At 43.9% G+C, this 13,883-nt stretch overlaps 1 protein-coding gene across 1 annotated transcript in view; it reads right to left on the bottom strand.

Moving 5' to 3' along the window:
* The window catches only part of fbn1 (fibrillin 1), a 76,683-nt gene that overhangs the window by 55,754 nt on the left and 7,046 nt on the right, over positions 1-13,883 (bottom strand). Inside the window, exons 6-11 of the mRNA XM_022203189.2 lie at positions 12,563-12,658; positions 5,669-5,866; positions 4,597-4,722; positions 2,332-2,457; positions 1,054-1,206; positions 729-962 (exon numbers count right to left, since the gene is read on the bottom strand). Of these exons, the coding sequence (XP_022058881.1) occupies positions 729-962; positions 1,054-1,206; positions 2,332-2,457; positions 4,597-4,722; positions 5,669-5,866; positions 12,563-12,658 (933 nt within the window). The remainder of the gene's footprint in view (positions 1-728; positions 963-1,053; positions 1,207-2,331; positions 2,458-4,596; positions 4,723-5,668; positions 5,867-12,562; positions 12,659-13,883) is intronic.

Below are 13,883 nucleotides of genomic sequence, written 5' to 3'. Positions count from 1 at the left end.
ATTGCTTTATGCAGCAAGCACAAATACTGCTGTTGTTCCAGCATGAAGCTCGCATTCGGTACGAGAACATTACACAGTCGTTTTTGGCACGGAGAAGATGCATTGCAAGACGTTATCGTTATCCCAAAATTCCCTGTGCAGGTTGCTACGGAAGCTCCCGTACACCAAAAAGTCTGCTGCGCCATCAAGCTGGTCCGAATGGAGACAGGTTTGTGTTCTCACCAGGAGCGAACCGAACTGGAGTTCACATAGAAGCGATGGTCTCGGTCCGGTTCTTTAGTCCGAACCAAAAAAATCTGGTCTGCTTTCACACCACCCCAAATGAACCGTACTTGCAGGTGTTGCGGACTCCAGTCCGCTTTAAGCAGACCAAAAGGCGTAGGTGTGAAAGCATCCTAAGAAACCTGTCGACTTTAAGGTTCAGGTCTTTTTTTAAAACGAGCATGGCTGAATTACTCCAATACTACAGCCTGATTGTATGTAGCCTAGAGTCATTCTGCACTTTTTGAGGAGAGGGATATATGTCTGAGCCATTTTCATCCCTGAAGAGAGCATCTTTATTTTAACTTTAATACACAGAGATGAGGTTTAGGGCTTAAAACAGTGTCCAGACTTTAACATGTAGGTCGCTGGTTCAAAGCATGCAACCAGTGTGGGGTTGAACTCTTCACATCTACAGAGTCATGACTACTTTAAAGCCCAAACACAAGCAGAGAGTAGTTTCGTACCAGGGGGAGGCTGGGGTAGGACCGGAATTTGTCCTGGGATCGGTCCTGGGATTTGTCTTGGGACTTCACCTGGAATCTGAACTTGACCAGGAATCACTATAGGACCCTGGCCAGGAGTTTGAGGATATGGAACTGGGTAGATGCCAGGAATGTCGGGACCGCCTGGGACTCGACCGGGTATCAGCCTTCCGCCGTTCCCATCAGGTATCTGGACACACAGTTTCTGGTGCTCCTCTGAAACGAGCACATGTGAAAAACAGTGCGAGGTTAGCTCAGGATGGAGACACAAAGGTGAAAATTTGAAGCCGTGTGATGTCAGTTCCACCTGTTCCGGGGATGGGGCACATTTCAGGGGTGGAACCGTCGGACCAGCAGCGGCCGCTATCACAGCAGCACTGCGCTTTGGTCAACAGCTGCGAGTTTTGGTTGGCACAGCGCCCGTTCAGCAGGCTAGCATAGCAGTATCCACCGCGAGCATCTGTGGGAAACAGCACAGCATGACATCAGTGAAACTAACCGGGCTATATGGAATATGACATGTGGTGTCTGCATGAAAAGCAAGAAAACTGGCACGAGTACAATCAAAAAATTGTTGTTGTTGCTTCAGATTTTCCATCATTTGGAAGATGGAAGCCACTTCTAATAGTCATCATTTCCTATTTATGAGAACCTTTCCTTCGTCCTGCAGTTTCTGGCACCGTGCACCAGCATGACTCACACTCAGGTTGCCTATTAACATAAATATATCATGTCTTGTTTCACACCCAGCCCATCCAGGGCATTCATGTGGAGAAACCGACAGGCTACACCGCTGATTGCTTGGTTAAGTTCAACAGGATGTCAGGCACGCAAAGAGTTGGTTGGAGGTAAAACAGTCGGGCCCTAAAGGAGCGAGGCTAGTCATGTTACTGCATGGGAAACAAACAGACTCAAATGTTTGGAGCAACAGTTTTCTGGAACGAAACACTCAGACATTCCTTCCTCACAAACATGCTCTCCTGGGGGTAATGCGAGCGTGTGTTTGCATATGTTTGTGTGCATACACATGCACTTGTGAGAATATGTGCATGTACATCTAATGGACTATCGTGACCCAAATTCTTTCCTCGTCTGTTTCAGCTGAACTGGGGAGCTTTACGGGCTTTTCTGGTGATCATGTGGGTGTGTGAATGCGCACACTGTTATCAGCCTCCCAGGATATGGACTGTTCAGTGACACCCATGCATTCGCTGTTCGTGCAGACTCGTGGATAGAAGCACGTACGTTTCATTCCTTTTTCCAACTGTGATGTCAAAAAGCAAAGTCACCTGAGAGGACTCCACTGGACTTCTCTCATCACGTGCCGCTCCTCAGTTTGAAGAGAATATAGCTCATTGTTGTGGAACTAGAAACAAGCAACTACTGACCTAAATTCTACCAGCTGGAACGTTGGACGGATTTCAGTTCTTTCTGCTCTCAGTGCCAGGCATAAAGGCAGAGGAATCAAAATGGGGTGGAAAAAGGAAAGAGAATGAAGCAGCACCTTTTTTAGCTCAACTGCTCCATCTCATATTTTATTTATCCCAGCAGCAACAAACCAAAGCAAACAACGCAGGGCACTCACCTATACACCTGGACCCATCCGCAGAGGTGTAATATCCCTGAATACACTTGCAGAAGTAGCTGCCAACAGTATTAGAGCATTCACCCACACCGCAGAGCCCTGGAATGTTCGAGCACTCGTCCAGATCTAAAGAGAAGGGAGGTGAAGAGAGGAATGCATAGTAATCATAACTGTCAATGAAAGTGAATAAACTGGAAACTAACTTGAGAAGTGAATGTCTTCAGGACTTGAGCACATGTTGGCAGCGACAATGGAAATAAGGCATTGTCACAGGATATTAAATCCAGGGGCCTCCATAGCTGCTCCTCTGTTAGCACCGTTAAGCACCAAGTGCACATCATCAGACACAAAGTCTGTTAAGAAATGCGCTGTAACTTATACCCATCTGAAATGTCCTTTACACAGTCCAGAAGTTTTCCTGCAATTATTTCTGGGCATAAAATAGCACATATTTTACTCTGCAAATGAGTGCCAGAAAACTTTGCTCAGTCTTTTTCACCAGAGTTAAACTCGGTCTGGAAATTGTCATATTCGTGTCTTAACAAGCCAGAATTATTCACAGGCTAACTGTGGGCCTTTATTTGTGGGGGGATAGAAGTGATGCAGGGCAAAGGCATTTATTAAAAAATGTTTAGCCGCAAACATTAAACGTATTGTGAGTCCCTCAGTGGCCACATTTAACCCTCTGAACCCCTAAACCCGCCTGCGGCTTTGAAAGGAATGTTTTCGTTTAAAAAAAATTGCCAAAATTACACCATTTACCAGAGACAGAAACTGTAAAAACCAAAAGAAATTTTGGATTTTCAACTTTCTGACTGGCCTCGAACTAATCACATGTGGCTCTGTCAGGAAGGTTAACCAAATCAGAGCTTGAAATTGCGGTATTTCTTCAAAAGCACTTTATTCTACAAAAACATTTAAACTAAATAGATATTGTAGAAAAAAAAAAGAAAAAAATCTGCATTCCACAGCAAAACTGAGAAAAGGGTGGGGACTCTGTTGAAACAAATATTCACACGAAAAAAAAAATCAGGGAAAATTCAGATGACCTGGGATGAACTGCAGGCAGTGTTTCCACAGAGCAGACAGGAGGAAAAAGATACACCTTACACCCCCTGTCAAAAGTTTTGAGACACGTTCTAATATATTTGAATAAGAAAGTGTCTCAAACCTTTTGACAGGGCGTGTATGTAGTAAAACATCTATTTGAATATGTAGCGCCATGATTTTTTTCCAGCACTATTAACACCTGTGGATATTTAGAAGAATATTGTGCATGTTGATTCCAGTTAATTTATTTTATTTCAATTAATAATCAAAGAAATTCAACTTTATTTTTTATGATTTATGGCATAATATGGCACTATTGAGGTCTATTTACTTCTAAACATGCTTGCTCAGTTTCCATAGAGGTGTAGGACTTTATACTGCAGTAAAAAATGAGCCCACAGTGAGTAAAGCATGTCCAGAAACTACTTAGGGTTCAGACGATTAAGAGAAAAGTTAGAAAAAATCTGACCTATTCTGAATTCTGAAAGTCAGTCAGAAGTTTATAATTAGGACCCCCAGCTGAGAGAAAATTACCTTTTCAAAACTGCACATCAGCATAAATTTTCCTGACACATTTGGCGGGCAAACTGTGTCAGAACAAGACTATTTGGACTTTACTGAGCAGCAGCCATGTTGGCTACAGATGACAGTATTACTAAACGCTGAACTACAATTTTTCATTTAGCTACAGAGCTAAAGAAATGTAGCTGTGGAGAGAAGTCAGAAGTCAGAAATGTGAGTCACTGATGTGTGTTATATTGAAATATTTGCATAAAATTTACAGCTCGTCATACCAGACCAAGTAAGGTTGTGGCAGCAAAATCCCTTAAATGGATTCAATTAAACTATGAGCTCTTGTCTTCTGTCCAAGTGAGTTTTTTCTTCTGTCAAAAGTTCCATAGTCTCACTTTAGCACACGAATGGAGGGAAAAAACCTCATTTAACACCAGCCTTTCTTCAAGCCTCACAATTAAGTGATACACAGGATTACTGAGAGAAAGCTGAGTGCTACTTTGGTTTAATTAAACTTGTTTCAAGGGAAGGGCAAAAAGTGTCTTATGTGTGGTCTTTCCCCACAAAGTAATAATCAGAATGCCATGACTGAGGTGAAGCCAACCACATCTAGACGGATGTGGCTTTTAACTCTCTTAACATTTAAAATATTTTTTTAGTCTACTCTGTCATTCAAGCTCACACCAAAAGCTTGATCCTTACCTTCACATTTCTGTGAGACCTCGTTGAACTTGTGCCCAGCGGGGCATTTACATTCAAAGGATCCCACTGTGTTGATGCAGTTTCCTCCTTGGCAGATGCCAGGGATGGCCTGGCACTCGTCCACATCTGTACATACAGAGCAGACAGTTAATACACAACCTCACGCATGCATGAGCACAGATATGGGTGGGATTCATTTGATGTACAAAAGGAGAGAAATGACGCAGAGATAGTAAAATAAACTCAGTACAGTCGGATGTGCACGGATTGAAACTGGGTCGGAATTTCATGGGATCAACAGAGTGACAAGCAAAAAGAGGAAGAGAGAAAGGAATGTCTCCTGCTGGAGGGACAGAAATTTAAGCCAAGTAGACCAAGAAAGAGAGAGACAGAATGAGGGAAATGCAAAACTGACAGTGATACAGAAGGTCAGAGCTGAGTGACTGATGTATGTGAACATATGCTTCCAAAGGAGGGTCGCTATGACGTCATCAGAGGGTTGACCCAGTGCACCGGGTTTGTCCGAGTTTGAAATCTGCTACTTTATGCTGACGACTACATGAAATTTATTTAATGACTCTGACAGGCTAAAACGTAGGTCTCAGGCCGAAAACCTGCAGGAGGCTGTGACCTGATGCAGTCCCAGAGAACTCAGTGTTCCTCTGGGCCCTGGCTCAGGTCCGCCTCCCCTGCAGAGGTTCTGATGTTGTTGGGTCTGGAGCAGGCCGTGTTACCAGAAATGAGCCCTCCCACGTGGCACCGCCAATGACCCGTGTTACTGACTCTGACAGTCGCGCCACAGCGGGTGTCTGCGGGCATTCCATACACATGTGGGAGGCACTGCCACCCACCCCAATTTAACCCAATTAGAACTAATCCTCTGCAGAGGGGATGGTGGGCAGAGATGAAGAGATGACAGAGGGAGAGGGGTGAAGGCAGACAAGGAGGGAGAAGGAGTTAAAATGGGAAAAAGGATAAAAGCAGCAAAGAAAATGAGGGGAGGGAAAGCGATGGAGAGGAAGAAAGATACAAAAACAGAAAGACAGACAGAGACACTGAGAACAGACTTTACCTTGGCACGCCCCGGTGCGGTGGTTCGGTATGAACCCTCTCCGGCAGGGGTGAGGCTGGGCCGGGCACATCTCACAGGGGTGACCCCACGCTCGTCCCACTGTGGCGCAGCACAAAGTCTTTGTGCATACAATCCCTGTGAGCTGGCCCTGACACATCTGGTTATTGACCGAAGCAAAGCACGGCCCGGTGCGGTAGTCTGCAGAGGAAAAACCAGAAGATAAATTTGGTGTCTTTGTATTTCCAGAAGTGTCACAATGCCAAAAAAAAAAAAATCAGGTGGTAAGACTTGGTAGCCAGCCAAAAATGTTAATTCTGTGAATTTATGTGAAACATTTTGGACCAAAACTGTGATAAAGTCATCTAGAGCCGAGCCTGAAACCCAGAACATGACCTTAACTGAGTGACTGTCTGGCAGGCACACGCAAACAAACACTCAAACTGAATGTAATTTTGCATGACATCTACAACACGCTTACGTTACATGTGATGAAAGTGCTGCAGGGCAGACAGCAACACTCCATAAAGAAAGCATTGTCTGTTCCTGGCATTTTAATTGCTCTGGCTCTCAGGTGCGCTCTACTTAGTGTGTGTGTGGAAGAAAAAAAACGAGATAGGGAAGAGGTCTGGAAAACCTTTTAAAGTTGTGTGGGCGGCTGTAATGGACACCAGCAAGGACACCCAGACAATGAAAAATCTGTCTGGTGGACACATTAAATGATCGCTGGCTTGTTAGTTACCTTTATTGTGTCTTGAGGAGAAAATGGCACATTAAATATGCAGTTAGACTGCAGACAATGTAAAGAATAGGTCATTAATCCCACAGGCCAGCAGAGGCTAACAGAAAGGGAGTGTCTTTGGAATACAGCAGGTGATTTCCACACTCTCTACAGCAGCTCAGAATTTAAATTAAATAGCCTATAATAAATATGAAAGTGTGAAGAAAGTCCCTCCATCAACATTCTTCATCTCTGCTCTCACTTGAAACTGGTTTAAACATCGTTCCCTCACTGCATTCTCTCTCCAAACGCCACTCCTTAGTTGCAAACTCCCCACGGCCTCAACAAGATCGCCGAATCTTATCAGGTGAAGGGGAAACACAAGAGATAGGGACAGGGAGAGAGAAGGCAAGCGAGAGAGAGAAAAACGCATCACTCCCAAAAGAATCTGGAGTCGATCCAAAGGCAAAAATCATTTCCACATTTCACAGCAGACAACAGACAGCGAGAGGAAAGGGGGAGACCAGTTCCAACAGCGCAGTCGTTTAAAACAAACGAGACATTGTGCGTTTCCCGTGTGGACCGGGGCCCAGCCCAGACCCGTCACGTGCACCACAGCCTCCACGGTCTCTCTGCCTCTGGCACCAGCACTGTGTGAAACAGAACTGGGTCATCTCTGCTGCTCACTCCCTCCTGCTCAGCCTCCACTGGAGACCAAATGCTTTTGATTCTTTGTCTCGTTCTCCGTCCAACAAGAGGTGGAAAAGTAACTGTATTCAAGTACAGAGCTGGGGTACTTTGGCCGACTTGTACCCTTTAAGTTGCCAATTAGAACTCATATGATAAATTCAGGTCATACCACACTATAACATAACTACCCCAACTTACTATAGCAATAATAGCTCAACAAATACTCCTCTTCACCCACTGACCCAGAGTTAGACGAGCAGAATCGATGCTGCTCTCGTGACTCTGACATAAATGAAGCCAACTCCAGCTGTCAGTTAGAGAGCAGCAGCAGCATAAAGACGAATAACAGACACTCTGCCGCTGTCTAAATCCACGTCTGTCCTCAGTATTCCTGCACGTAACACCCAGTAAAACAGCAACCGGTTGTCTTAACACTTGGTTTTACTACAGTTAATTAGTGAGCTTTTAGAGGTGCAGGTAGGAAGAATTTTGCTACCTTCAGATGGAGCCAGGAAAAAAAGCTGCCTCCTGTTTCCAGGCTTTGACTAGAAACCAACCGGGTTTCATATTTATCTGACAGATAGGACAGCGTTGAGTTGATTTATTTATGGGAAAATGTAAAAATAAGAAACGCCCGGCCACAGTACTTTGCACAGAGGTTAAATGGGATGATAATGCAAAAACGCACAAGAAATAATGAATAAAAGGACGAATGCACAAAATATCTGGATAAAAACATTAACACAACAGGAGTGTGGCGAGTCAGAAAGAAGAAACGTCACTCATCTTTACAGATTTCTATGGACGTGGAAGATCTTGCAGCTGGTGGCAAACTTTGAACAGATTCCAAGGAATTCAGAGCAGTGATTGGTTAGTTGGTCTAAAAAGTCTGGAGGTCTAACAGGAGACAAGCACTTCAGAGATGGTGCCACTGCTTTAAAAGCTAATAAAAGAACCTTAAAACCAATTCTGCACTTCAGTGGCAACCAGTAAAGAGAGGCCGGGACAGGGGAGATACGGTCTCTGCTCTTGGCACCAGATTGCTGCATTTTGAAGCAGCTGCAGGGGAGATAAGGTCGATTCCTGCAGAGAGAATCGCAATAATCGAGGCGAGAGGGGAGAAAAAGCATGAACTACAGTCTTTTAAATCTGTAACAGACAGGGATGGTTGTAGTTTTGCGTGTGATTTTACAACAAAGACGCTGACAAGATTCAAATTGCATGACAGCTACTGAAAGTGGGGCATTCTCTGCTGAGCCTTGCACCCTTTTACTGCTATTTTATGAATGCTTTTTATTTAAACAGAATATTTTACAGTTGCTGTATAGTTGTTTATAATTGAGCAGTTATTTTAAACAATAACCAGCCATCTCCTGTATCTACTCCTACATTTTGTGCCTTACCTACAACAACAAAGCAACACACTGTATATCAGAAATGTAATTACAGGAGCTATGGAAAGTTAGTGTGGCGCCCGTATAAGCTGAGAGCAGCAGACAGTGTAAATAACTCTGCAAGTTTCTCTTTTCATCAGGTTTATGTCTTATTACTGTCAGGGTGCCACACATGCACCATCTGACAAAGTACCTGCTTATTACAGCTCTTAAGCTCAGCATTAAAACGCAAAAGATCTGAAATAAGGCAAACACAAGCGGCGCATTTAAACAGTCAGCTGAGTTAAACGGGGAGAGGCAGACAGCTGTAGGGTGAAAATGGTGTCATTTCATCCGTCATCTCGCTGTCTCTCTGTGAACTGCATACAGCTGTGGGGATCCACCCATGTCCTGTACATCTGGGAGTAATCGCACGTGTTCGCACACAAACACACTCGAGCGCACACTCAGAATATCAGGCGATGTCCCAACCCCTCATCCGCAGCCAGCGATGATCTCAAAACACACACACAAAAATTTGCACACAAAAAAAAATGTTGCTCTTGTTTTTGCTTTGCTGCTCCATTTTTGGAAAGATATGAGAGTAGCTGCTCCAGTAAATAATATGGGAGGAAAGCGTCGACTCTTTTTAGCATAAATTTTTGCGACAAGGTGCTTTTCGAACACAGTGGAAACTCTTGCTTGCTCCGTGACCGGTGCACAACATACAGCCTCGGGGTGAACGGGAGGGAAGGATGCCGGGAAGTGGGTCAAAAGAGTTTTCTGGATTAACTCCAAAATGCGTCTACACACACACACACACACACACACACACAAATCAGTCCAGTTATTCCATATCCACCCTTGCAGATGCTCTCTAAATACACCTTGCATTCCTTTAACATATGCGTAATTTGGAAACATGTATGCATACATTTAGTGTGTGTGTTTCCTTGCATGTGTTACAGGGTCGTATATATGTATGGGTGGGGCTTCCCTATCAGTCGACCTCTCCATCCTCCCAGGAGATACGAGTTGAGCTCACACACTTGGTGATCTTCCTACTGAGATTTGCAGTGGGACAGAGCAGAGCCTGATAGGGGGAAAGTCAGCGAGGCATTAGGAAACAAGAGAGCCCCTCAGCTGGCTGACCGACTTCCCTGTTGTGCTCTAGATGCTGACTTATTGACTGTGTAGCTCACGTGTTGCCACGTTTCAGGCCAGTCTTTCACCACCATCCCAAGTGAACTCAATGGCGTCATAGCGAAAGCTCGACTTTATTGCTCCGTAGCTAAATGACTCTGCAAGCAGGAGCAAAAAAAGAGCACTGCATGCAATCAGCAGCAGTGTGGCTGGCTCTCACCGACTCCACATTCCAGCCCAAATTGCATTTGTAACCAACAAAGAGCACGTTGATGTACCGGGCCACGTTTCCCCTGCAGTCAGCTGTGCCTGGCGGTGGGACCACTGGTCAGCAGATCACCAGTCACTTTGGGAGCTCAAAGTTAGCCGGTAGTTCGTGTTGTTGAACCCTGATAGCACCGAGATATTTCCACATCCAAGAAAACCTCGCAGTCCCTCGTGTTTGTGGAGACCTCGTGCTTCTGCTAATGTGATAAGATCAAGCCATAATGGGGCATGGTTCTGTAAATTGCATTAAAAACCGTGTGGGGTGTGTGTACACATGGGCTTAATGCATGTGCTTGTATTTATGTGAGGGCACAATGACTTTCCCTTGGGAGGTGATGGATCCGAGCCAAGGAAATTCCAGTGAAAGTAACTTAACCCAAAACCCCACTGTCTCCATCGGCCTACATTCCCTGCCTCTGTAGATGTGACCACACGCTAAGAGAAGGGCCATAAAACAGATACACTACTAGCAGGATTCCACACTGATCTGCTGATTATTGATCAGAATGACATTAAGAAAGTCCTCAGAGTCTGAAATGGAGGAAAATCTCGCTGTTGCCATTTCACCTGCCAAAAGGTAGAAATAATAACCGACTGGTTGATTAACTGCAAATTATTTCCTTCCTTTTCATTTGGTGAAAAAACCCAGATGCTTCCATTTTGCCAGCTCATGTCACTAAGTTGTTTGTTCACCTAAACCCCTAACGTGACATCTTCAAATCCTTTAATTTGACCTAGCAACTGTCCAAATATGAAGATATTCAATTAAAAATAACACAAAACAGAAGAAGGTGCACATCATCAACATCAACTGAGAGGCTGGAAGCAGAAATTAGTTGATATTTTTAGCTGAATAAATGGTCGCAAACTGTTACTGACTAATCATCTGTTAGTCAGCTAATATTGTACTATATACACCCATCAGCCATAACATTAAAACCACCTGCCCAACACTGTGAGGCCTCCTTCATGCTGCCAAAACAGCTTTTAAACTCAGGACCTCTGGAGGCACGGTCGTGTTTGGCACCAGGATCCTTTGGGTCCTGTGGGTTGTGGATTGGGTTTGTTGGGCTCTTGGTCGGGTTCCTTGAGAAGTTCCTGAGCAGTTTTTACAGCATAGTAGAGCAAATTACACAGCTGGCATTGGGAATTGCCACTGTCTCACTGCTTCAATGTGTTACTGGACAATATCCAAAGTAGTTTAAATCAATCCACTGGACTTTGAGAAAGTTCCTTGAAGACGTTTCACCTCTCATCCAAGAGGCTTCTTCAGTTCAGAAGTGAAGAAGCCTCTTGGATGAGAGGTGAAACGTCTTCAAGGAACTTTTTAAAGTCCAGTGGATTGATTTAAACTACTTTGGATAACCATGACCTGGATGAACGAGAACCTACACAGACAACTGGACAATATGTGTCAAAGTAGCATCCTTGTGAATACCAGGACCCAAGGTTTCCCAGCAGAGCATTGCATCGAGATGAAATGATCGATGTCTGACCAGCACTGTAAAACAGTATCCTGCACTAACCAGCACAGGCATATCAACTTAGATTTCTCGGAAACATGAGCAAACAACAACGCAAATGAACACTTCAGCACAATATCCACTGTTAAGACAAAAGACTGAAGATGGAAGCTGGTCTCCAAGCAGCTGTTCCCAGGCACATAACAGAAATATGCCTGTTTCACTCATACAAAGACACATATCATTAGAGCAGAAGAAAAACTTCCATTCATGAAGCAGCTGACACTGAGTGGCCATTTGCACTCTCATCATCCTGCGTGGCAAATCAAAGTTTTAATAGCACATACTTTGCTTAGACACAACTTCGTCGTCAGAGATCAGCGTACTAGACACTGAGAAGGCATTTTTGTGAAACATGAAAAGTGTGAATGTCTAGAAGAAAAAATTCTTGACTTGATTTTTTCTGGCCAAACTTCAATAGGAAATAGAGGAAACCAAAGTCACCCCATGTAGCAGTGTGCGTCAGCAGATAAGCCCTGATGCTAAACCATCAACCAACCAGAAAGCTCTGATTAGTTCCAGGGCTTTAGGAACACAGCAAAGTAAACCAAAGGACACATCCTCAGCCAGACCCGATTGACAGGCCTCTGAAGCTCGGCCTTGTTAAAAGGGACGTTACTAATTAAGAGCTCTGCTGCCAATCCAAATATTAGTTTTACAAGGTCACAACTTTGACCCCCAAAGGTCACCGCTGTCACAGACCTGCAGCGCGAAACATCCTCGAACACGCCGACAAATATTTGGCCCAAACGCGGCTCAGGCTGCCCCATCGGTTTGCGTGTGCTTGTATACTTTGGAGCCTTTGCTCACATGTGCCAAAGAGCAACCACAAGAGGTTGGGAGGTCTTCAGTTAACAAACAGCGCACATTTAGAAAGACATTACATTCCCCAGAGCGTCGTTTCAGAGCAGATGTGGAAAATAATGGTCATTTCTGAGCTCAGGCTTGACATGCAAATGTTCCACAACAAACCACATTCCTGGAGCCGGCGGCATGACTAAGCAGGAATTATCTTCAGTCACAAAAAACAACCGCCATTCAGCATCAAGTCACGTTTTCGCAGAAGCAGCACGTGCGGCTTTGGGAACCACTTCAGCAGTAGTGAATGTGGAGCACGGAGACGGCGTGATGTAAGATGAGGGGGAAGAAACGCTGAGCGCTGCAGTGTGGCACTCGTTACCTCTCTCGCACTGAGCGCCGGTGAAGCCGTAGGTGCACACACATCTGTTGGGAGCCACACACCTTCCTCCATTCAGACAGCCATTTTCACAAACCGCTGGAGGGGGAAAAAGAAAAACAATCAATGACACAACTCGGTGACGGTGCTCTGAGCTACTAAGAAGTAAATTTCTGGTTTGGGGTTTTATGTTTTTTCGCCATCGTTTGTTTTGGTTATGAAAACACAACGCTAATTGCAGGGATTCGGGAACATGATGATGTCAGATGTGGCAAGAAGCGACTAATCCATCAATCAGACCAGGCACAGAAAAGAAAAAAAAAAATGTTCAAGCTATTTTATTTTTAGGTAAAACCAAAAGGAAACACTGGCAATGGTCCCTCAGTCCACCAGAATATGCTGCACAGTAAATATGCAAGGTTCAAGCTGAATGAGCTGTATGCTGTAATAGATGTTGAAAAGAGTTTGATTAACAATTTTAAACCTCATTCTGAGTTTCTGATCATCAGATTATGTTTTTCTTAAACTGTTGCACTTCTTTAGAAATGTTGCCATCATAACATATTTGCTAAAATTTTGAAAATACAAACTTATCATTACTAATATAAAAGATGGCAAACAGTACAAGAAAATTTTAAGAGTTGACAGCCTCCATAACAGCTGAAAAAAAATGTCAAAATACTGTGCAGAAGGAATAAAGTTGATCATTTTCAAGGGTGGAGCCCGTGGGTGGTCAGGGCGGCCATGGCATCGTAGACTAACACCCTACCACCTGATAGTGATGCCGGTCGTTATATTTGAACAGTAGTGAAACTCATGTTGGAATATAAGCAATTAAAAAAGCCTAACTTAAGCAACCGTTCAAGATTTTTCTTTTTAATCAGCTGAATGCTGCAAAAAAAAAAAAAGATTCTGATGTACTTCTGCACGGTAGCCACACCTGCATGAGTAAACAAAACATGTAAAGGACCAAAAAAAGTGACTTTTACAGCTACAATGAAAGAAATTATAAATTTGTGTCCCCGCTAAAAAAAAAACTCTCTCTCTGCCACTATGTTTGCTACTTTAGTCTGCATCTCTACTATATGCAGTTCTACTTTTACACTGTACTTAGACTTTGTAATACTCTTTTTGTATCGTAAATACCAGCAATTTTTTATTGTAAACATCAACAATTTTGGACTTCTATTGTACTTAGCAGCAATTCTGGTTCCATATTTCTTCAACCAGCATGATTTGCACATTAATCGCACTTGGGTTTCCTTATTTTTCTCAAATATAAGGTGTGAGCTATTGGATACCTTGAATTTCCCCAATGTGATGA

This window comes from Acanthochromis polyacanthus, chromosome 2 (genome assembly GCF_021347895.1).
Source record: "Acanthochromis polyacanthus isolate Apoly-LR-REF ecotype Palm Island chromosome 2, KAUST_Apoly_ChrSc, whole genome shotgun sequence".
In the NCBI taxonomy this organism is placed as follows: Eukaryota; Metazoa; Chordata; class Actinopteri; family Pomacentridae; genus Acanthochromis; species Acanthochromis polyacanthus.
Note: the sequence above shows the minus strand (reverse complement) of the source record. Positions and strands in the feature narration are given on the sequence as shown.